We start from the raw sequence: 25,479 nt of genomic DNA on the forward strand, positions 1-25,479 counted from the left end.
GCCTGCTCGGCTGCGTGGAGACCGGAAGCGGAAGGGCGGGACTTAGAACTCTATCCAATCAGCGCAAGAGAACGAGTCTTTTAGTCCGTTGGATGCGGGAGGCGGGGGGCAGGCGACCTCCTTCCGGTTAGGCCGAGTCTGTGTCTCCGTGGGTTGAAGGACGTCGGCCTCCGAATTTGTGACTTTGGCAAAGGTAGGTGTGCAGAGGGGTTCTCGGGCTCGGACCTCGCGCCTTGGCTTTGAGGAGCAGACTTAAAACTGACGGTTTCGGATCCGATGAACACCGCGAGTTCTTCGCTGGGAATGAGGACGTAGGGATCGGTGAGGGACCGGAGAGGCAGAGAAAATGAGGGTCGGGGCCCGAAGGGCTGAATGACCTCAGACCTCAAAACTCGCCAGGTTCCCAAAGCCCCTTAGATTGTGATTTGTAGTGGAGAGAGAGAGAGAGAGAGCGAGCGAGCGAAAGAGAGAGAATGAGAATCACGAATGGCGTTCCCCAAGGTCACTCTGACTGAATTTTGGACCAGAACTCGTGCTTCCGATTCCATCGCCGGCCGGTGGAGCCTCCTTAGGGGTGAATGGCCCGAGCGGCTGGCTTCCCACGACCAGGAAGATGGCAGCCTGGCCGCCTTTAGCAAGCCCCAGCCATCGTCCAAGTGAGAGTGACGCCTGACTCGGCCGCACACCGTCCGTGGGTTCGATTTCAGTATGTAGGGTGATCAGCGGGAAGAAAAGCTTTTCCTTAGAGGAATCTAGAATAGTCTGTATATATATTTAGGCTCTAAACGCCTTGACGCGCGAGAGATCGTTCCTGGTCTCAGAGCGTCTCTCTTTGTCTTTTACCTCTACCAAGTGATCTCACTTCCCCGGGTAAATAGATGTTGAATGAGATGGGAGAATAGCAATGACAGAAGACCTAGCTACTGCAACTGGCCACCATTGGCCTTTATTGAAACGCCATTTCACAGGCAGATATGGGCATGGGGAGATTGGTTGTATTTAATAGTGGTTAGCGGCTTAGAAAAGGCGGCGCTTTATTAGCGGCCATACTGGTATACGTGTTGTGAGACTGAAGCTGGAGGATCGAGAATGGGATGCTATACCCAGACCCTGTCTCCAAAATATAAAGACCTGGAAACAAACAAAAAACAGCGGAAGCCCTATCTACTTAACTTACTAGAAGGTTGCTACCTAATATTAAATCACAAGTATAAGTCTTAGGTGATTTTCCTCCTTCCTTAATATATCTTAAGAAAACCAAATTATAATTCACTGATCCTGAGGGCACTGATAACACAATCTGTCCTGATCTTAGGCCTGATCTTTGTCCTGGTCTTTGGTGAAGGGTGTAGACTTAGATTTAGGCTTTCACCGTTTTATTATTAGCAACATCCCACTCCTCCCTATCCCAGCCTCTGTTGAGTCCTTTAAGACCCATACTAAATTTCAATTCCTACACCATGTCCTTTCCTGAAGTTGGAATTAGTCATCTGTGGAATATTACAAACATCAGCCTTCCTGCAGTATTATATAAACTAGAGTGAAATTTAAAGCACTATAATGTTGTTTTAGTTGGACACTACAACCTCCTAAAGTTTAGGACTTTAATGAGTTGACAAAGGCTCATGAATTCTAAAATTGAAACCTGTTTTCTGTTGAAGCCTTGTTTCCTTATTAAAGTATCAGTATCATGAAATGAATAAGAATATGTATAACTTTAGTAGTTTAGTAAGATGAATTAGTAAGATAGAAGAAGTACATCATGAAGGTTTCTGTGTGTGTGTTTGTGTACGTGTGTGTGTCCATTCATCTATCCATCCGTCTACCTGTCCTGGGATTTGAACCCAGGTCCTATGGCACTGTCTTTGAGCTTTTGCTCAAGGCTGCCACTCTGCCACTTGAGCCATAGCTCCACTTCCAACTTTTTGGAAGTTCGTTGAAGATACGAGTCCCCTGGACTTTCCTGCCTGGGTTACCTTTGAACCTTGATCCTCAGCCTCCTGAGTAGCTAGGATTGCAGGTGTAAGCCACCAGCACCCTGCCTGAAGGTTCATTTAATGGAGATTGTGCTACTTTGGCTAGATTGGCCAGTGGCTGTAAAGAGTCCTAAGGAAGTTTGGATTTCCTTTCTTGTTCCAAGAACCTTTTTGACAGTATCCTGAATTAAGGTCTCAAGTTTTTATTGTCAAATCTTCCCACATGAAATGTCTCTGAAGGTTGTAAAATAATGAACAGAGTAAGAGTTTCCATAACAACAACTCCCCTTACTGTTCTCTCCTTCCATTTCCTTAGAACGTTCCTGGAAAGTCCAAGCTCCACCAGACCTCCTTGTAAGCACATATACCAATTTTCAACTGTTATTTTGATGACTTTTTTTAAAGATATGTCCACTAGTTCTTTTTCTCTTCTTGGTGGTACTAGGATTGAACCTTAGAGACGTGTGCTCACAAAAGCAAGTACTCGATCATTAGAACCATGTCCCCAGCCCTTGTGCTTTGTTGTTGTTGTTTTGTTGGTTTTTTTTTTAGTACCATCAATTAGTTGTATCAAGGGTATTCATTTTAACATGTCCATTTATGAATGCAGTGTATCTTGGTCAGAGTTGCTCTGCCATCCCCTCCCCTTTCATTATTTTAATAGGGTCTTACCATTATGCACAGCTCAGCCTGTACCTTGATCATCCTATTTATACTTCCTACTCGGATAGAATGACAGGCACCTGTCGTCGTGTCCAGCTTTTTGTATGCAAGGCAAGCACTCTACCGCTAATCCATATTCCCAACCCCTATGTCCAGGTTTTTGTTGTTGTTGTTGAAATGAGGCCTTGAGAACTTTTTACCCAGGTAGTCCTTGAGCTTCAGTCCCCGATTTTGGTCTTTTGAGTAGCTAAGAATAGTGAGTTATGGCATGTGGCCTGTTATCTCATAGTAAAAAGAAATACATGCCTTTATAAAGTACATGCACTTAATTTCTCTTAAAATTTGCTATATATCACGTTTTATTTTTAGTCTTTTTTTTCCATTTCCATTATTGTGGCTTCTTCTTAACTTTAGTGTGCATTGAATTTAGCCGTAGACCTTATTGAAATAGATAGCTGGGCCCCAGAGTTTCTTATTCAGTAGTAGACCTATGGTAGGTTTTGAGAAGTTGCATTTCTAATTACTTTCTGGTGAAACTGATGGTGCTAGTCTAAGGGCCAGATTTTGAGAATGATTGACATGTTCTACATCGTCCAAAAATGGGATTTTAAAAAAATATTTAACATTATTTGGAGACAGACCTCTTTCCATGTTATACAAAGATCTTTGCATATTTTATTTCTCTCATTGGAAACCACTGCTTATCAGCCTTGATAAGGGGTTTTAGTTTTTCCAGTTTTTATCTTTTATGAACAGTATTTCAGTGACATTGTATGAAGCATATAATGTATTTCTACCTTGTAATACTCCTGGACAAAAGAACCAGCTAGGTAGACGAGATTACTACATAATTTGCTAGATACAGTCGGGCACAGGTGATTCACATCTTTAATCCTAGGTACTCAGGAGGCTGGGATCTGAGGATCTTAGTTCAAAGCCTACCCAGGCCATGAAACTCTTATCTCCAATTAACCACCAGAAAATCAGAAGTGGCACTGTGGCTCAAGTAGTAGAGCTCTAGCCTTGAGCTGAAGAGCTCAGGGACAGCATCCAGGTGGAGTTCAAGCCCCCTGACTGACCAAAAAAAAAAAAAAATTGCTATATACTTTAGGAAGACTTACAAGTTTACACTCCAAGCAATAGAGAATTCTAAGACCTAAGTTAATAATATTGCTTGTTATAATTTCATTGTGCCAGTTTGATAGTTAAATTGCCAGTCCATTTTACATTAAAATATTTTATCTATTTTGATGAGAGTAATAATCCCAGATTCCCTACCATCAATGGCTTCTATCAATTCCTTTTAATAAATGATCCCTTCTCCCCTCTCCCATGGAAGTCCTAAGTTATTTATGATAAGAAAATTTAAAGAGGGCTGGGAATATGACCTAGTGGTAGAGTGCTTGCCTTGTATACATGAAGCCCTGGGTTCCATTCTTCAGCACCACATATATATAGAAAAAGCTGGAAGTGGCACTGTGGCTCAAGTGGTAAAATGCTAGCCTTGAGCAAAAAGAAGCCAGGGACAGTGCTCCAGCCCTGAGTTCAAGCCTCAAGATTGGCAAAAAAAAAAAAGAAGAAAATTTAAAGAAAGTAGGATTGTAAGTCATTTTGTTTAGTGGTCACTTCTCTGAGATTACAGTTTGGGAAACATCACAAGTTTCAACTTTGAAGTAGTCTGGAAAGTAATTCAATGTGGATAGTCCGAAATGAAAACTTTAAGCTACACTACACCCAATAGAATCACCCTAGTGATTCTTGTTCTTATCTTATGCTGAGTGATTTGACCTTTCCTGGAAAATCTAAAATAACAACCAGGGTAAACTCCTAGTTCCAAAAATTACTTATTCTATAACAAGACTTTTCTACTATCTTCTTGCAATGCTGTGTTAGGTGAAATACAGTTAAAAATTACAAGGTTATATATAGTGGTATTGACTAAACTAAAATTTGAAAAAACCTTTTATTTTGCATCCAAACCAATTTATTGTTGCTTTTTTTCTTTAAGATTGACATCATGGCAGGTGTAGAAAATGAAAGCCAATTCCAGTTCACTGGTATTAAGAAGTATTTCAACTCCTACACTCTCACAGGTAGAATGAATGTAAGTATTAAGTTGTTATATTTTAGAATGTAGATATAACAATGACTCTTCCTAACTTTTTTTTTCCCTTCCCAGTGTGTACTGGCCACATATGGAGGCATTGCTCTGCTGGTCTTATACTTTAAGTTAAGGTCAAAAAAGACTCCAGCTGTGAAAGCAACATAAAGGGTAAGGAATTTTAAGTTTTTAACTGGCCCTTTTAATTAGTTTTTCTTCCCAACAGTTTACTATAAAAGTCAATGCAAGCACTGGGTGCAACAGCATACATCTACATAATCCTACCTTTTAGGAGATAGAGATGGGAGGGTTGCAGTTAAATAAATAGCTAACCTGTTAACTTGTTAATATTTCGTGTGTATATGTTGGACTTAAACTTGGCACCTAAGTGCTGTCCTTGAGCTTTTCTGCTCAAGTCTAGTCTACTCCCTCTTGAGCCATAGCTCCACTTCCAGATTTTTTGGGGGGAGGGTTATTTGGAGATGAGTCTCGGGGATTTCCTTGCTTAGAGTTGGCTTCAGATCAGCCTCCTGAATAGCTAGGGTTATAAGCATGAGCCACTAGCACCCAGAAGCTGCTTTTTGTTTTTTGCCATTCCTGGGGCTTGAACTCAGGGCCTGAGCACTGTCCCTGGCTTCTTTTTGCTCAAGGCTAGCACTCTACCACTTGAGCTGCAGCACCACTTCAGCTTTTTCTATGTATGTGTTGGAGGAATCAAACTCAGGGCTTCATGTATACGAGGCGAACACTTTACCACTATGCCATATTCCCAGCCCCAATTAAGTTGTTTTTAAATGTGGTTGTTTCTGGTGGTTTTGATGTAATTCTCTTAAGTATTTTTCTTATTATTGGAGTTTGAGTGTTCATAGATGGGTGAGCTATTTCATAGGAGTAATCTGTCTCATAAGTATTGCAGCAAAAGCTTTAAGCATAAAGTTATCTATATGAATGTTTTCTTAGACTAAGTTGCTTGCCCAAAGGATTGTGGAACAACAACAACAAAAAAGCTTATCTTTTGCTTTAGCCAATATGAAATATCAGTTTCTGGGATTTGATGAATAAAAGATAAGTCTTGCTTTTTGCTCAGTATACCTTTTTTTTAATTCTACCATTTTATTTATTGTTGTGGCTTTTTGCAGTTCTGAGGTTTGAACTTGGGATTCTACCAACACACACACCCCTTTCAGATAGGGTCTTGCAGTTTTTGCCACAGCCAGTCTGGGCCCATGATCTTCCTACCTATGCCTCCTACATAGCTGGGATTTTTCAAGGCTGTTACTGGACCCAACCTGATGTATATTTTTAACAGCTGGGTGGCTGGCTGGAGGGGGTTTATGCAGATACATACTTGGCAAGCTAGGCTATAAAACAGAACTACACCCCAGCCCCAATCATTATATGCATTTGCGAATAACTTGAGTGTTCTGATAGTTTCAGGTTTTCATGCAAATTTTTTTTTAATATTCCCACCTTGGGCTACCTGTCTTTAAGTAAGTAAACATCTTTGGTGCTGACAATAAACAGACCATAATCTCCCAATCTACATCTTCAGCTAAAAGTTTTTCCAATTTCCAATGTATTAGCCCTAGGGCATTGCATAGCCCAAAATGCAGTGATTTGCAGCTTATTCCTGACAAAACAAGAAACATTTTCCAAATTATGTAACTTCTAACTTCGGGAAGGAGGTAGCATCCCCACAAAAACGGGAAGCTGAATTCAGGTATTAAGTAAGAAAATAATAATAAAGAAAAAGGCCTTTTTCTTTATTGCTGGGTTTTGTTTTTTTCCTGCCAGTCCTGGTTTTTTTTTTTTTTTTTTTTTTTTGCCAGTCCTGGGCCTTGGACTCAGGGCCTGAGCACTGTCCCTGGCTTCTTTGTGCTCAAGGCTAGCACTCTGCCACTTGAGCCACAGCGCCACTTCTGGCTTTTTCTATATATGTGGTGCTGAGGAGTCGAACCCAGGGCTTCATGTATACAGGACAAGCACTTTACCACTAGGCCACATTCCCAGCCCTATCTTTTTCTTGAAATGTTACTTTTTCCAGTAGATCGCGTTTAGGCAATATATACCAAGTTGTTTAGCAACTTCTTTGTTAAAGGTAAAATATTAGACTAAAATATACCAATCTTGAGAGACAATCTTAATTTTTTTTTCCTTTTTAAGTTTTGAGAATCTTACGAGTTTTACGTACTGTTTCTGAGAGGTTCGCAATTAGTACTGTCATAGTATTTACTGGGTATCTTAAAAGTAAAACTGAACACATTTGTGTCAAACTGTTTTTGCTTTGTTTATAGGATTCTAAAATGTTTGACCTCATCTGTTAAATTCTCAAGCCTGAAGAAGCTAATGTCAACTCATCATGTAATACTCAATTTGTACAATAAATTATGAACCTGGAAAAGCTGGTTGTCTTTATTTACAAGATATCAAAAATATAAAAAACTGTACAAAATGCAACAAAGGCAAAAACTGGCAGTGACTTGGTCTAAATTTTTTAGTTTTCCAAAGCAAGGCTCAGGTACTGGAGGTAAGCAACTGAAATGTCTGTCTGACTTCAAGTGTACTAGGTTGTATGTATTTTAGCTGAAGTAGGATATGGAAGCTAAACTTCTTCACCTGGTTTATAGTGTTTAGTGCACTCATAGTATAAACTGAGATGTCAGTGGATGGTTGTACTTCTCTAGATCTTGGGAAGGAATTGTTCCCTATACTCATTTACATACATTCCACTAATTATAGGTCAAGAAAAACATGTTAGTGGATCATTTAACATGGTACTTGAGTGCATACAGTAACTTCATTTTACAGCAGAAAATATACATGCTCATAGAAGTCTTCAGCTAAAATTCAAGATGGTATTTCTTAATTTGAATCTTGAAGCAGGATGAATTTTTTCAAACTTTTTTCTAAACATAATAAATTAAAATACATTTGAACAGAAAATGCATAGTTTCCACACAATCCGAAGCACCATAATGTCTCCTCCACAAATGTAATACCTCTTATTCAACTAACGGAAATTAGTTAAATGTGGTTGCTATAAAAATGTGGAACTATCCTGTTCAGATTTTCAAAGCAGCATACTTCAAGATCCATGTAGACAAAAACATTCTTTGTAGCTTAAATATTCAACACTGAGGTATTTGCTTTTAGTCTCCCTTTTTCAAACAGTAGCTTCCAAAAGGTCTTTGATACCGTTGATTTATTGTGGACTATAAGCTCCTGCAGCTAGAACCAAGTTTCTTCGAGTAAAATGGAGGTGTACGACCGGTGTTGATTTGGTCATATATGTACCCAATAACAACTCCTGTGAATTCTCAGGTAAATTTATATGGCCAGTGGCTGTAGTAAAGTCATCAGTCTCTAAATCTTCAAATGCTTTGATGGCATCCCATAACCGGACTGTATTATCCATTGAACCTAAGAGGAAGGCAAAGGAAACCATTACCACATTTGAAGTTTTCCATTTTGTTGTATGTACTTTTAGGTATTTGTTTCATGCTAAAAAATGTAAACCTTTATCCCAAAGCCATTCATCATTTACCTGAAGCCAAAATTTCACCATCTCTACTAAATCTAAGTGAACAGACTGTATCAGTATGGCCTTTTAATTCTCCAACCATCAAACCATGTCCAATATCCCAGAGGAGTACTCTGCCATCTGTTGCTCCTGTAGCCAGGAATCTCCCATTGGGAGAAAATGTCAAGGAATGAATTGGTCCCTAGGAAAGAAAAGATCAAACTCTAGAGTTAAGTATATCTAAAGACATAAAACAGAATTTTACATTAATGTTATATTATCCTTAAAATTATGTATTTGGTTGATTAAAAGACATTTTTGATCCAGGCACTAGTGCTTACACTTGTAAACCTAGCTACACAGGAAGCTGGGACCTAGCAGGAAAGTACATGAGACTCTGATTTCTAATTAACCACCAAGAACCAGAAATGGAGCTATGGTTCCAAGAGATAGATCATTAGCCTGGAGTGAAAAAGCTAAGGGACACTACTTAGGCCCTGAGTTCAAGCTCCATTACTGGCATACATACAAAATGTTTGGAATTGTCATTATGGCTCAAGTGGTAGAGTGCCTGCTTAGAAATCATGAGACCAGGGCTGGGAATATGGCCGAGTGGCAAGAGTGCTTGACTAGTATACATGAAGCCCTGGGTTCAATTCCCCAGCACCACATATATAGAAAATGGCCAGAAGTGGCGCTGTGGCTCAAGTGGCAGAGTGGTAGCCTTGAGCAAAGAGAAGCCAGAGGCAGTGCTCAGGCCCTGAGTCCAAGGCACAGGCCTGGAAAAAAAAAAAGAAATCACGAGATCGAGTTCAAACCCTGAAAAGGGATAATATTGTCTGCTATTAACAATCTTCCCATTGAGAGTTAGGGATCTATAATTCAAGAATGATTAATATCTAGGAAGTTCTTAGATATTCATCGCTTGTAACCAATGATAGTAGAGATAGTTGAGTGACCTCAAAGGCTAGGCATTAGGCAAAGAAACCTGCTTCTATTCCTAGCCATGCTATAAAACCATCTTGGATATCTTTCCACAAAAACACAGTAAAAAGAAGGCCGTTTTTATCTTGGAAAGCATCTTGGTGTGTTGGAAAAATGAAGTTGTAAAATACCTTGTGTCCTGTGAAGATCCTTACACAGTTACCATTCAGAACATCCCAGAGCCGCACAGTCCTGTCTGCAGAGCCAGTAGCAACATAATTTGAATTGGGATGGAATCTTGTGCAATTCACATCAGCAAGATGGCCAGCAAATATCCTTAAAGGCTGATAGTGGTCTGTAGCCCAAAGTCTTTTTTTAAAGTTATAAAAGCAAGACATGTTAGTTAACAGGACAATATTTCACCACATAGTTTTGGCTATCCTCTAGTTTCTAACCTGTGCTACCTCATTCAAGGAAATGACATGAAGACAAAGGCATTCACAATGGTAGCAGAAAAGATTATCTAATGGGAGGAGTATATTATAGGGTGGTTAAAAAAGTACTCTTGATAAAGATATAATTGCAGATATAGTTGCTCCTATCTCAAATTCATTTTCAAATAAAAGCTAGAAATACTAGTATTCTGAATAAGCTAAAATGAAAATGGACAGACCCAATCAAAAGATTACAGTGGTTTCTTACCGGGCAACTCGGTCATGGCCCCCTGACACAAAATAATATCCATATGGAGAAAACTGTGTGTCCCATACTGGGTAGTTGTGTCCTTTATATCCCACCAGGCAAGTAAATGTTTGAAGGCTCCATAATCTAACAGTTCCATCCTCTGAAGAGGAAAGCAGATAGTTCCTGGAAGATAATTTGATAGAATTGATTCCCAGAATTAACCTTAGATTACCTACATCAACTTATTCCTCAGAGCCAACCTGTGTAAGTTAACAAATCCCCACATGGCCACTGTTACAGTAATCATATTCCTTCTTACATGTACCAAAATCTCATATTTAATGAGTTCTGGGTTGCAAAAGAGGATTTACTGTTTGCACCTGTGTAAGGCTTTGTTACAACTTAAAGACATAAGTGCTCATATTTGAACTTTTTAAACATAGCTACCTCTACATCTCACTTAGCTAAACATTAAACCAAATGTTAGTCTTGACACAAGCACATACTGACCGCCTACTGAATGATGTTAGATTATATATATTTTAAGGTAAATTGAGACAATCCACAAAATGTGATAACCTCACTTAATTCTTGGCTATAAAATGGAAATGCTATTTTCCAATCCTGTGGGAGTTGTAAAAGAAAAAGGAGAGGATTGGGGAGTGAGCTATAAAATGGAAATGCTATTTTCCAATCCTGTGTGAGTTGTAAAAGAAAAGGACAGGATTGAGGAGTGGCCCAGTATTACAGTGATAACTTAGCTCCTGCTTGAGGGCACAATAGATTCAACCCCTACCACCAAAAAAAAAAAAAAAAAGTCTTAAGGAAAAGAAAAAAAAAAAACACAAACATGCTAATACCTTTTTCAGGGATAAATGCAAAAGCCAACAGTTTTATTTTTCTCAAATCACATTTCCTCGTGTAAAATGTATCATGTGGACAAACCCTACCAAATCATAAAACCTCATACTCAAAGGTTTCATAAACATGAAAGTTTGTGGGGGGGGGGGGTTAGGGGAGGTGCACATTCTGTGGCTTGAAATATGGGCCTGGACACTGTCCCTTAGCTTTTTTGTTCAGGGCTAGTGGTATACCACTTGAGCTACAGCTCTATTTCTGGCTTCTGGGCATATAATTGGAGATAAGAGTCTCACAAATTTTCCTTCCCAGGCTGGCTTTAAACTGTGATTCTCAGATCTCAGCCTCCTAAGCTAGGCTTACAGGTGTGAGCCACCAGCGCCTAGCTAAATATGAAAACTTTAATGGACTGAAAGCTATTGTCTATCCAAGGAAGATACTGTGGATATAAAACACCTCCCATTTTTATAGAATGTTAAACACAGCAATTTCAAATTTCACTTTTAGTGCCTGGATAGTTTAGTGTTTTTTTGTTGCTTAGTTTTTGTTTTTCCCTAAGATAGTCTCATCGTATTGGCTAGACTAGCATTAAATTCACAATTTTCCTGCCCCAGTTTCCTGAGTAGCTAGAACTACAGATGTGTACACTGCCATATCTAGCTTTCTTATTTTCAGTCCTGGGGCTTGAACTCAGGGCCTGGGCACTGTCCCTGAGATGCTTCTGCTCAAGGCTAGCACTCTACCACTTGAGCCACAGCACCACTTCTGGCTTTTTCTGTTTATGTGGTAGTGAAGAATTGAACCCAGGGCTAGCTTGCATGCTAGGCAAGCACTCCATCATTAAGCCACATTCCCAGCCCACACTTTTTTTTTAAAAAAAATAGAACCATAGGGGCTGGAAATATGGCCTAGTGGCAAGAGTGCTTGCCTCCTATATATGAAGCCCTGGGTTCGATTCCCCAGCACCACATATATAGAAAACAGCCAGAAGTGGCATTGTGGCTCAAGTGGTAGAGTGCTAGCCTTGAGCAAAAAGAAGCCAGGGACAGTGCTCAGGCCCTGAGTCCAAGGCCCAGGACTGGCAAAAAAAGAAAAAAATAGAACCATATAGCTTCATCTGATAGCAATTATGCCGTTTAATATCAAGAAACTGTCTTATTTCATGAAGTACCACAAGAGATGCAGAGGACTCTAGCAATTCAACTTTTAACAGGATTACACAAAAGGCTAATTTTTGAAACTATTGCATCTTGATTCTGTAAAGTCAGGTATAAAGCTTCTTTGTAGCCCAGTTCCCTAACATGAATTAGCAAATGACAAGATTTTAAAAGATAAGGACCGGCAGGCAGCCGTGAGATTTAAAATATAATTTTCTGGATATGTACATTATGTTCCCAGTGAACTTTTACATAATCTCAACATAGAAGTACCTCAGTACTAAATTATTATTTGTATTTTACCTATCCGGACTGAAGCTGGCTCCATAGACAGGCCCACTGTGACCATATAAAATCTTCAACTCACTTGCAGTTTTCTCATCCATGATTCTTTCTAAGACATCATCTGATTCTTTGTCTATGAGACTAAGATCTAAAACGGTTCAGAAATAGTTTTTAAAGTGTATTCATCAAAACAGGTTAATGTAGTCACATCACAGTTCAGGAAAGGAACAGATGAATAGTTCCTCTTATATACCAACCACCGTACTAAAACCTCTTAAATTAAGTGATGCCATCCCAGTGTACAGGAGAAGAAACTGTAGGTCAGAACAGTTAATCATTTGCTAGTGTACATTCAGCTACTCAGAATGGGAATCAAGATTAAAACTCAAGTTGACCATTTTATCACAATGCTTCATAAAAATGAAAATATTAAAACAATTTTAAATACAGTAAGATAATATAGCTAGTGGGGGAAAAAAAACCCTCTAAAATGAAATCCTAACTTTATTGGTTCTTTTTTAGCTATTTTTATGGCTAAAATAAATTCTTTCTCCTACTATTTAAGGTCTCCCACTATTTAAAGTTTTGTTTTTTAATTTACAAACAATCATAAATTGTTAGAGCTTTAACTTTTAAAGAGCTTTTCCAGCCTAATCCCTTCAATTCCATTGATGACAAAGGACTAGAGAATTTAACCCAATCTCCTGATTGCTACCCCAGGACTCTCTTCACTATTAGGAATGTTGAGAATATTATCTGAATCAAAATGAAATTAAGTAATTATCTGCAGAGATCACAACCTCCTTTCTATATTCTGTGGGTTCAAGATTGTTGCAAACTAACTTCAAGTTTACACCAACAGGTCATCTGAGTTACCTGATGCTTGTTTAACACTACGAAGCTTTTTGGGTGTCACAGACCACACTCTGACAGTTGAATCTGCAAAACCTCCAGCAATCAGACTAGAATCATCAGTGACATCCACTGCAGTGAGGCCCTGCCAGTAAAAAAAAGTTTTACACTAAACAATACTATTGTGGGGGAGATTAAAATCACATCGTAGAATATTCATAATGATGGCTAATTTTCTTATAAAAGATCACTTGAAATTACATTCTCCTATAAAACCCAATGTGTGAAAGCACATACTTGAGCATGTTATCACTTACCTTTTTGTGCCCTCCATATTTGGAATGCATGATGGGAAGCAAATGTTAATCATGTTTATAATTTACTAAATATATCCTCAGTAACCTATTACAAAGTAGTCTGTAAAGGTATATAGAATTTTTTTAAGTTTTATCAAGGATTTATTTTAGTATAACAGGATAAAGTAGGGAGAAATGGAAACGAGAAACATTTCCTGCTCCCCATCCAGGAAACAGAAGTTAAAAACTAAAAATGGTGGTTCTTATCTGTAGCCTTTTTACATTTTGAGCTGGAAGAATTCACATAGTCAAGGATATAAAGAATTCTTAATAAAAAATGAAGGTCTGGGAATGTGGCTTAATGGTAGTGCTTGCCTACCATGCAAGAAGCCCTGGGTTCAATTCCTCAGTACCACATAAACAGAAAAAGCTGGAAGTGGCACTGTGGCTCAAGTGGTAGAGTGCTAGCCTTGAGCACAGAGAGGCTCAGAGACAGAGCCCAGGCCCTAAGTTCAAGCCCCAGGACTGGCATGCATAAATAAATATATAAATAAAGTTTATATTAATGTTAAGTTCACAAGAAAAATAGGCCTTCCTCAAAAGCGGTGATCAGGGAAAATAAAGATGAGGTATAAGCAAGATTTGGGCATCTGCAAGTTTCTAGAGGCCTTCCAAACAGCCCCTATCTACTCTGTACAGCATCAATTCTCATCCTGTTCCTTAATTACATGAAGAGTTTACCAAGACTCCACTTTAATACATTTAAGATAGTAAACCACCATTTTACAAGACTCTCGGCAGAAATTATCCAATTACTTTACCAACCTGGTAAGCATTAAGGAATGTATAGAAACAAATGGAAGGTAAGCAGTCTGGCCCAAGGCGCACTCGTTTGGTGGTTTCTTTCATATTCATGATCTTATCCAATTTATCTGAATCTTTTAGCTCAGGAAGAGGGATTCTGTAAAGGAGAATCACTGGGAATTACTCTCTGAATATTAGGAAGCTTAAATCCTCTGTATTCTGACAACTCTATAAATTCTAGAAATCTCTCCCCTACCTGTTTTGAGGTGGAGCGTTGGGATCTTGTTTTTTGCTTTTGGATCCAATACTATCTTTTTTAGGTTTCTTCTTTTTAGGTTTTCCTTCTTCATTTTCTCCTTCTTCATCTTCATCATCCAAAGGCACTTCAATTTCTGGTTCTTTTAACAAGCCAAAAAATACCTACAATCCAAAGAACCAACATTTAAAAAATATATTGTTGTTCATTAATATTCCCTTTGTACATCTTGACAGGATATATCACAATTACAATATTGTCACTCATACCCTGAAGCAGGGTTCTGAACTTGTCTAAGAGTAATTTTTCCCTTTTTCTTTGCTAATAGAACCCTGATTTTATTGGAGCAGCAATGTGCTCAGTTAAGTCATTTCTGTTCTCAAGCTTTCTTGAAGCTAGCAATGGCCATATAACATAATTCTGGTCAACAAATAATATGAAGAAATATGCTAGGTGTGTGTGTGTGTGTATATATATATATTTTTTTTTTTTTAAGAAAAGGGAAAAAAAACCTGTCTTCCTGATAAAAAGCAAGAGACTTAGCAGGTCTTTCATTCTTTCCATTATTCCTTCTTGGACTGCAGTTGCAATGCTGGAACTGCAACCGCCATCTGTGACCACAAGGAAGAAGCCACATTCTAAAGATAATAGACTAGAAACCAAAAGCCAGGGATACTGACAACACTGTAGAGCTATCATGTCAGCCCTGGAAAACCTCTGGAATTTAGCTGGGGGCTAATACAAGCTCAAGGCTGAAATCTTAGCTACTCAGGAGGCTGAGATCTGAGGATCGCTGTAGCCTGCCAGGTCAGGAAAGTCTGTGATACGCTTATCTCCAATTAACCACCAGAAAACCATAAGTGGTGCTATGGCTCAAGTGGTAGAGCTCTAGCCTTGAGCTGAAAAACTCAGCGACAGTGCCCAGGCCCAGAGTTCAAGTCCCACGACCAACAAAAAACAAAAAATAAACTCTGGAATTCATTTCATGTGAGGAAAATCCACTTGTGTCATCCACTGAAGTCAGGGTTCAGTTAAATGAAACCATTCCCAATTCCTCACACAGATTCACCATTCTTAGCACATGAAATTTAAGTACAGTGTAAAATTATTTCCAAGCTAGCTATAAGAAAAATGTATAAATTATGTGGATGGAAAAATACAATTTTTCATAATCTACATTATATAGTTCTTAGGTTTATTCCCATACCTTTGATTTGTTTGCCTCTCGTTTAGCCTCTCCTGCCAAACTTCCCACCATCGCATCTATCTGTTGCTTACTACGCGGCATCCCATCAAAGATGTCAATGTAGAGGTGCTCCTGAACTATGTTCCATATCTGATTGTTCTGTTTCTCCTGAAGATGCCTCTTCAAGAGTTGGTACGAGTCACGGGAAATACGCAGAACAAATTTACTTGTTCGAAAGTCCAACATGGTTTCATTCCCTTTCATGTGTTCCTTTTTGGTAAGACTAGATAATACTCGTAGGTCATCCTGGTAATAACATTCCTGATCTCCATGGAACCTGTTTCAGTGATTTTAAAAAGTCATTTTTCAATGTAATCATTAAGGGATCTGCCTCTCCCCCCTGTATTTATAAACCATCCCAGAATATCTTAAATGTAGCTGTAAGATCACAGGTAATTCATTGATTATAACTCAGTTTCTGAATTCATCCTTAAAGTGACCAATTTAATTCTCTAATAAAATTTTAAAAGAACTTGAAATAATTATCATATGAATGAAAGACATACAATACTGGTAGTTTCTTTTGAACACCAATTTTGGTATATTTTTTAAAACATCTGAACTCTTTACTGCATTTTATGCTTTCTTAATATCTCACTTTTTAAAACTTTTTATTATGGAAAATTTCAAACATGTATAAAGCAGTAAATGTATTGTTCAATGAACCTATCAGAGCTCTCAACAATAATCAACACACATGGATTTTCATTAGCCCCACCATTTTAATGATTTTCCATGTTCACAATATCAGACATTAAATGTCAATACTTTAATATAACTAATGAACAAATGTTAATATCAAACAATGAGCATTTCTATTTACTATTACCAAAGGCAATTCAATAATGCTGTCAGCCATAGTGACATATTTTTTTTATAAATTTTAACTTTTCTAAAAAAGCAATATTAAAGACATGGATTTGGCATTTACTAAGAACAGTAATAAATGCAAAATACTGAGAAAACAATGACTTTACTAAAATTAGATAAAGCTCTAGCTCTGAAAGACACAAAGCCAATGGATTCCTAAACCATTGTTACCCATTTGGATTCATCAATAAGTGGACTAACGGTTTCTATCCTAGATTTAAAGGAAATTAGAAATCTCAGGCGGGGACTGGGAGTATGGCCTAGTGGCAAGAGTGCTTGACTCGTATACATGAAGCCCTGGGTTGGATTCCCCAGGACCACATATATAAAAAATGGCCAGAAGTGGCGCTGTGGCTCAAGTGGCAGAGTGCTAGCCTTGAGCAAAAAGAAGCCAGGGACAGTACTCAGGCTCTGAGTCCAAGGCCCAGGGCTGGCAAAACAAAAACAAAAGAAATCTTAGGCAGTTAGTGTTATCACTGCTATTGTTCTCATCTGGGCATGGGGTCCTCTAAGACAATCAATGACAGGGAAACAGAATTCCCTACAATATTTCAGCTTCCCAAGTAAGGAGATGGTTATGCTATGAGATTGGAAGGGCAAGGGTTTTTTTTTGTTTGTTTGTTTTTGACAGTACTATAAGAAAAATTAGCTTCTAGAGAAGTATTACCATTGATCCATTTTATAAAACAAAAAACCCTGAGCCACAGAACATTTTGCTTCCTGTTTCTTCTCTTAGGTATCTTACTATAAAGAATATTACAATAGAGTTCTATTGCTTCTCTCTCACTAGTATCTGCATTATCTGACAAATCCTAGCTTCAAACGCTATTGCTTGAACCAAAGAACTCCCATTCAAATATTAAGTACTATTTCCTTCTCAAACATGGCTTTCCTTTGGCTTCTACAACTTAATACTTTCTCCTAGTTTTCTTCCTATTTTCTAGCTTTTCTATCTTACACTTTACACTATCTTTATATCTTACACTTGGCCATTTCATAAGATAATGTAATTAATATCCATATCCATCAGTATTGCATATAACTCGAGGCACCAGTGGCTTATGCCTATAATCCTAGCAACCCAGAGGGTGAAGATCAGGAGAATCACGACTCCAGAGAAGCCTAGGAAAAAAGTTTGAGAAAACTTATCTCAACCAAAATAGCTGGGTGTGGTGGTATGTGCCTGTTATCCCAGCTATGATGGGAAGAGTAAAATAGGGTTGTGGTCCAGGCTAAGCTGAACCTATCTCAAACCAGATGCCAAAGTGGCTCATGCAAGCCAGGTGCCAGTGGCTTGTGCCTGTAATCCTAGCTATGAAGGAGGCTGAAGTTCAGAGGACAGATTCAAGGCCAGCCCAGACAGAAAAAGTCTGGTTGATTCCATCTCCAAAATAAACAGCAAAAAAGCAGGGCTAGAGGCATGGCTCAAGCAGCATAGCACCTACCTATTACAGCCCAAAGAACTGAGTCCAAACTTCAGTACCAAAAAAAGGAGGGGGGGGGGGGGGCTGGGAATATGGCCTAGTAGCAAGAGTGCTTGCCTCCTACACATGAAGCTCTTGGTTCGATTCCCCAGCACCACATATATGGAAAATGGCCAGAAGGGGCGCTGTAACTCAGGTGGCACAGTGCTAGCCTTGAGCGGGAGGAAGCCAGGAACAGTGCTCAGGCCCTGAGTCCAAGGCCCAGGACTGGCCAAAAAAAAAAAGGGGGGGGGGAGGGTTTCTGGGCTGGGAATGTGGCTTAGTGGTAGAGTGCTTGCCTAGCATGCACAAAGCCTTTGGTTCAGTTCCTCAGCACCACATAAACAGAAAAGGCTGGAAGTGGTGCCGTGGCTAAAAAGAAGCCAGGGGACAGTGCTCAGGCCCTGAGTCCAAGCCCTAGGACTGGCCAAAAAAAAAAAAGGAGGTTTCACCAATTTATGACTCAAGTTCCTACTTCTCCTCTAAGTCCTCAGAGCAGAGAGAAACAGTTGATGGGGACATAAGAGGGACAATTGACTGAGTAGTTTTAGAGGTTATTGAGTGGTTGTCCACAGGAATGGTAACTCTTGACAAGTCAAAGGTATACTGAAACTGGAACTAGAGATTATTCCTTCACCACACTGGTTAAGTCCTCTTCCAAGATTTTCTGTCAGTGAAGGGCACCCCTATTTGGCTGGGAGAGCAGAAACCTGGGATTATCACTGATAGCATCCATATCTATTAAGTACCAAATTAGTCTACTTTTTTCCCTACCTCCATCAATGTGTGTCAACATGAATACTACTGGTATTTTGAGCAGGACAATTCTTTGCCAAGGAGGACTACTTGCACATCCTAAAATATTTAGTATCTCTACTCTTCCTCATTGTGACAAGCAAAAGAAGTCCATATGGTTACTAATGGAAGGAGGAATAGCATTCCTTGTTGAGCACCACTCAACCTCCAAATTGATCAAGTCATTCTGTCCTTCATTACTTGTTTTCCCCTTGCATAAAGGTTCTTTTAAAACACCTATTTAATAGTAACATAGTTCTCCAATACCTTCTGTAGCAAAGATGCCTCACTGTCCTCCATATCCATCTGTCCTTTCATACTCCAAAGCAGAACCCCTGAATATTAGCTGGGCACATAAACACCTAAGACCACATTTCCTTTGTAGCTAGGTCTAGTGAATGACAGAAAATCTGTAAAAAAGAAGTGTATCCGTCTTCTTGGAAGAATGAGTGCCTTCCTTGCTTGCTGTCTAGAACACTGGTGAATGCTTAGAGCTACATAACTATTTTACACTACATAATGGAAATGGTTTAACAGGATGGGCATAGTGCTGGGCACTGGTGCTCACACCTATAATCCTAGCTACTGCTGAGATCTGAGGATCAAGGTTCAAAAGCCAGCCTGGGCAGAAAGTCTATGAGACTCTTATCTCTAATTAACTTCTAGAAAACCAGAAGTGGAGCTGTGGCTTAAAGCAGTAGAGCACTAGCCTTGAGCAAAAAGAGCTCAGGGACAGTGCCCAGGCCCCAAGTTCAAGCCCCATGACTGAAATAAGAAAAGAAAAGAAAAAGAAAAAAAAAGAGTGGCAGAGCAACAAGACTGAAAGTCTGTGACTTTGCTAATCAAGGACTCACACTATAGTCTTGCACTTTCCACCTTTATGAGAAATAAACTTCTATTACACTTAACTTGTAGAATAATACACTTCTATTATATTTAAACCTACTGGAAAGCCTTCATTGCCATTTCCACCACATACCCATCTTCCCCCCAGTTAACCCACATCATCCCAGGTACCTCTCCATAAAGTACTTCCTGAGTTGCAGCCTTATAGTTGTGTGGTGGCAGATATATAGGTGTAAATAAAATATATGTAAAATTTTACATACTTCTCAAAGAATGATTTTGCTTCATTTTCATGTTGATTATAGACTAGCTCCAAGTACATGTGTACAAACAGAGGATAAAACAGTTGGGATAATTCTGCCCGATGGCAGTCCAGAGAACATTCAATGAAGTGTTTTAGTCCGCTATAATACTCTTCATACATTGTGGGGTCTCCTTGTTGGTTGTAGGCCGACAAGACAGCACTGACATCTGGCTGGTCTTCCACAGCTACAATTCCAACTGTTTAAAAAAAAATGAATGACAATTTTTAAGAAAATGATTGATATCTACATATGACTAAGGCTCAGAAGTGAGCTGTTTGTTCCTCTCCTCTCATCATCTCTTCAATAAAATCATTTAATCTTTCAATGGGGCTTTGTACTTGCTTCAGTCACAAAGGCCAAAATACCCTCAATTGCATTCACATCTCAAGATAAAACTTCAAATCAATATAACAAAAAGTACAATGTTTTTCCTGAAACTACATTAAAGACAAACTGCATAAAATATGGTATATGCAGCACAGGGATGTGGCTAAGTAGTAGACTTATTTGCCAAGTATGCATAAGGCCCTGGGATCAATCCCCAGCACTACACAAAAGAAGTACAAACCAGTTATATTGATCTCTCTGAAGGTTTGGTCCAAGTAGCACCCACTACCACCAAGCCATGCAGGAATGAGAAACCTTTTCTCTGCCAATGGCTATTTGGTTATTTATAACATTTACCATCCATACAAAATTAGCAATATGGGCAAGTGAATCTCAGGCAGTTGGTGGGAAGCATACATATCTGTCCTGTCAGGTGCCAAGTTATTTCAAGGGTCTCATAAGGCGTGACAAAGAGTAAAGAATGAAAAGGTTTCCTACCCTTACTCTGGATTAACAACTCTAGCTTCCTGAGCTATCTAATTACTTTGATCATTCATGTTTAATATCCTATCCTGTGTTACCTTCAAAGGTGCATATCTACCACCTCATAAAATATCAACATTTGAAAGGTAGAAAGACAATGCCTCTAAGAGATAACTATAATTCAATTTTATATGCTTAAAACAATTTCTATAACTATCATTTCACAGCAAAAAAAAACACCCATGAGTACTTATTTACAATATAGTAATACCAAACAACGTATCTCTCAAATTAGAGTTTAGTCCAGGCACAATGGTTCACACCTGCAATCTCAACTACTCAGGATTACTAAAGGTTCACCAAACTGAGCAAAAAGTTACTATCTCAACAAGCGAGGGGTGGTAGTACACTTCTATAATCCCAGTTAATCAAAAGGCATAGGTAAACTGGGCAAGAGCAACAGAAGGGGTGACACTGTCCAAAAAGAAAAATACTCATTTACCTGACTTATGAAATGGTTACCCCTCTTTACGTCACCATTATAATAATAATAAAGAGGCATGGGTAGGTATAGGCATAGACAAAAAATAAATAAAGTCAGCTGGGTGCTAGTGACTCACACCTGTAATCCTACTCAGAAGCTGAGATTAGAGAATAGAGGTTCCAAGCCAGCCCAGGCAGAAAAGTTAGTGAGACTTTTAACCACTAGCAAGTAGAGCTATGGCTCAAAGTGGTAGACCACTAGCCTTGAGGCACAGGGACAGTGCCCATGCCAGGAGTTCAAGCCTTAAAACCAAAGGGGGGAGAGAAGTCAAATACAGTTGGAAGTAGGGCGCAAGTTGTAGAGGCAAGCACTCTGAGTGAAACTGCACTAACTAAATAAATGAGGAGTTGGCGATTTAGCTCAGTGGAAGAGTACTTGCCTGGCAAGTGCAAGGCCCTGAGTGCAGCCCTTGACTCTGGGAAAATAAATAAATAAATTAGATAGATAGACAGACAGGCAGATAGATAGATCGAAGAATAAATGAGTCTGGCCACTGGAAATTTTGGTAAGCTGCAATTACAGTATAGTTCTGCTTCACAGTGCAGAAATGTTTGATTATGTTAGTCGTTCTGATGTCCTCTTTTCTACCTTTTCGGATTCTCAGGTATAGTCGAAAACTGAATCAAATTTTTATAAAGAAAATGAACTAGGATAGCAAAAAACCAACAACACATACTATAATTCATTCACAAAGTACAGTGTTCAGAAAAAGATTCTTTGCAATCACATATTTAACGATAGAGGTGTAGCTCAGTGGTAGAGTGCCTGCCTTGTAAGCTTAAGACCCTGAGTTTAAATCCCAGTAACGGAGAGGAAAAAAAAAAAAAAAAAAAAGCACAGCAGCACCAGTCCTGGTGCTTGAATTCAGGACCTGGGCACTGTCCCTCAGCTTCTTTTGCTCAAGGCTAGCACTCTACCATCTGAGCCACAGTGCCACTTCTGGCTTTTTCTGTTTATGTAGTACTGAGGAGTTGAACTCAGGGCTTCATACATGCTAGGCAAGCACTAAGCCACATTCCCAGCCCCTCAAAGACATTTTTTGCACACTTTTGTTTATAAATTACAGTGCTATGTATTCAAAGTTCATCTCTGGCAATCCTGCAAAGAGTAGGTCTCATAAATAGATTAATTGGCCAAAGCCACCTAACTATATAATTTAATTCAATACATTTTCTGATCTCCATATGTTAGTTTTCCTGCACTGGCTTTGTGACAAGAGTTCCTGGGAGAAGGGGGGTGGGGTCAGGATCAGGGATAGATACAGAGACATCAACTTTTTAGTACATGGCATTTTTTCATATACATTTGAGCCTTATTAACTCATTTAATACGAAAAAAATCTTAGTGGTAAGGAGGCGACTTTTAGAGAAGCCCCACAAGTAAAATCAGCAGAGAGAGAGGGAAAAAAATGAGTATAGCCAGGTGCTGGTGGCTCACACCTGTAATCCTAGCTACCCAGAAGGCTGAGATCTTCGGATCTTCCACTCGAAGCCAGCCGGGGCAGTCTATGAGACTTTTATCTCCCATTAACCACCAGAAAACCGTAAGTGAAACGGTGGGACGAAGTGGTGGTAGACCGTTAGGCTCAAGCAAAAAAAGCTCAGGGACATCACCCAGGCTGAGTTCAAGCCCCACAACCGCCCCTACCACAAAAAAAAGTGTAATCCACATCTATTCCCAAATTTATAGTTCTTCAGTTTTGCCATACCTCATCGCTCCTTACAATCCCCTATTGCAGGGTCTGGGATTGTGGCTTAGCGGTAAAGCGCTTGCCTACCATGCATCAAGTCCTGGGTTCGATTCCTCAGCACCACATAAACAGAAATACCTGGAAGTGGTGAGAGTGCTAGTCTTGAGCAAAAGAAATTCAGGGACTGTGTCCAGGCCCTGAGTTCAAGCCCCAGGACAGGCAAAAAAAAAAAAATCCCTATTGTAGATGCCCACAGAAGTCTGAATTGGTGGCCAGAAATGTGCATCCTCAGAAAAAATACTTAACACTGGTGGTGCTTTGCTCCTATTTCGAGAAATACTCGCTACACGGTGCTCCATCCACTCTCTGACTGTGTGGTTCCAAGCAAGTTCTTTTTCAACAAATCTGTTTGCCCTGCTCTAAAACAGAGATAATACACCTCACGATGGAAAATCAAAATTGAGATATATAGTTAGGAACTGCACAGAAACATGAGCACCTGCCCCAGGCTGAAGTAAGAGGTGGAGAAAATGGGTGCCAAAGCCCGAGTTGCCCGTCTCTGGGCGCCCCTTTTCCCACGCCCGGCAGCACGGCAGCACGGCTGGGTCTCTCCCGGGAACTGACAGCTCAGAAGAGTTTGACTGCGCAGCCGGCGCAGCCGGCGCAGCCGAGAAAGGGGCGGGCGCGAGCACGGCCCCAGAGGCGGGCCCAGGAAATTCAAAACAAGCCCGCAGAGGTGCAGGCCCGCCAGCCCCTGGCTTCCCGGCCGGCTCCCCTCTGCGCGCCCGGCTTTCCTGGAATATCGTGCGCTGGCTCACCTTTCCCAGACGCGGCGGGACCTGAGGCTGAACCTGAGACGACCGTGACCCCCGAAGCGCCGGTGCCCGGAGGATCGGGGCCCCCGGAGCCGGGGGCCGAGGCCGTGACCCGACTGAGGAGCGAGCTTGCCGCCTCAGCGCCGGCCCCGTCCACCTCTCCTGGGGCTCCGGAGCCCGCTGCTGCCTCCTCCAGCAGCCGGGCCTCACGCCGCAGCGCCTCCTCGGCCTCGCGAAGGTTGCTCTGCCGGAGGAACTGCAGCACCGCCAGCAGCGTCTGCCGGTCGTGAGGAGAACCCGACTCCGCCGCGGTGCCGGGCACCGGGGCCGCCCCCGCCGGGGTAGCGGCGGACACAGCCACCGCGGGCTTGGGGGTCCCGCCATCCCCGCCGGCCGCCGCTGCCGCCGCCGCCACATGCCCGCCGCCGCCGTTGGGGCCGTTATTGGGAGTGCCGCCGCCGCCCTCGCCCGCGCCATCGCCCGCCTGAGGAGGCAGCAGCGTCGGCGGCCCCTCAGGTTCTAGCTTGACCGCCACCTCCGTCTGCTCCTCCGCCAGCGCCGCCATCTTGCGGCTGAGCCACCTCGTGCCGTCAAGCGTGACTGCGTTTTCGCCACCCGGAGGGCGGGGAGAGGTGTTTCACGACAGTGAGGGCGGGGAGAAGTGTTTCACGTCAGTGCGAGCAGATCGCTTACGGCAGCGGGCGGAGCGAGGAGGAAGGAAAGGAACGGGATGATGGCTTTCTGGAATCAGTGGAAGGCAGGCAGGAAGTGACAAGTGGCGTGTTTCTTGTACATTATTGCAGGCCAGCTCTCTTCAGGTACTGATATAGACGCTTAATAGATAAAAATTCAACCATTTTACAGAGTTTTGTTTTCATTTTTGTCGGTCGTGGAGCTTGAACTCGGCCTGGGCGCTCTCCTTGAGGTTGAGCCACAGCTCCACTTCCGGATTTGGGAGAGTAATGAATTGGAGTTAAGAGTCTCACAGACTTTCCTGCCCGGACTGGCTTTGAACCACGATCCTCGAATCTCAGCCTCCTGAGTCGCTAGGAGTATAGGGCTTTTTTTTTGGGGGGGGGGGGTGGCCAGTCTTAGGGCTTGAACTCCAGGGCCTGAGCACTGTCCCTAAGCTTTTGCTGGAGGCTAGCGCTCTACCTCTTGAGCCACAGCGCCGCTTCCGGCTTTTTATGCTTTTGTGGTACTGAGGAATTGAACACAGAGATTCAGGAAAACAATACCACTAAGTCACATTCCCAGCCAGGGATTCGGGGCTCTGGAAGCCCAAAAGAAGGTTAAATACCTTGAAAGAAACAACAAAAAACCCTTTAGAGCTTAAGTGTCAAGGTTCAAATTTAGGTCTTTTAACTCAAAAAGCAAGCAGCATTTGCCTGACAAGCTTCTGAGATACTGGTAAAGTTTCAGTGGTGTGCTGCTAGTAGTTGCTTTTTTATTTTATTTCTGTAACTGTAATTTTGTGACCCTCATGCATATTAAATTTCATTTAAAAAGGCTTTGGTATAAGATTTTCAAGCAGACAACCGATGATGGAGAACTCTATGCGGTATTGGGGCAGAAGAGAGAGGTGTTTTTTTTTTTTTTTTTCCCCCAGTGGAACTGTTGGCCTGCAGCTAAATCCACAGCGCATGTGGCAAACTCTAGAGTCACTTTCCAGTGGGGCCGGGGGTGGGAGGTGTGTCCAGGTGGATTAAGGTGTGACCT

At 40.9% G+C, this 25,479-nt stretch overlaps 2 protein-coding genes and 1 pseudogene across 2 annotated transcripts; 1 reads left to right on the top strand and 2 right to left on the bottom strand.

Annotated features, from left to right (window-relative positions):
* The first annotated feature begins 67 nt into the window (after positions 1–67).
* Atp5mk (ATP synthase membrane subunit k) lies at positions 68–7,141 on the top strand. The gene is made up of 4 exons (XM_048338326.1): positions 68–193; positions 4,648–4,743; positions 4,819–4,911; positions 7,035–7,141. Exons 2-3 carry the CDS (start codon positions 4,657–4,659, stop codon positions 4,906–4,908), a joined length of 177 nt encoding a protein of 58 aa, XP_048194283.1. The 5' UTR covers positions 68–193; positions 4,648–4,656; the 3' UTR covers positions 4,909–4,911; positions 7,035–7,141.
* On the bottom strand, positions 7,135–24,644 carry Taf5 (TATA-box binding protein associated factor 5). The gene is made up of 11 exons (XM_048338325.1): positions 23,764–24,644; positions 19,860–20,097; positions 15,584–15,899; positions 14,377–14,540; positions 14,142–14,277; positions 13,045–13,165; positions 12,187–12,316; positions 9,887–10,051; positions 9,376–9,553; positions 8,285–8,462; positions 7,135–8,160 (listed from the first exon to the last, which is right to left on the bottom strand). Exons 1-11 carry the CDS (start codon positions 24,323–24,325, stop codon positions 7,943–7,945), a joined length of 2,406 nt encoding a protein of 801 aa, XP_048194282.1. The 5' UTR covers positions 24,326–24,644; the 3' UTR covers positions 7,135–7,942.
* On the bottom strand, positions 10,173–10,287 carry LOC125347453 (annotated as a pseudogene).
* Positions 24,645–25,479: the final 835 nt, after the last annotated feature.

This window comes from Perognathus longimembris, chromosome 2, assembly GCF_023159225.1.
Source record: "Perognathus longimembris pacificus isolate PPM17 chromosome 2, ASM2315922v1, whole genome shotgun sequence".
NCBI lineage: Eukaryota > Metazoa > Chordata > Mammalia > Rodentia > Heteromyidae > Perognathus > Perognathus longimembris.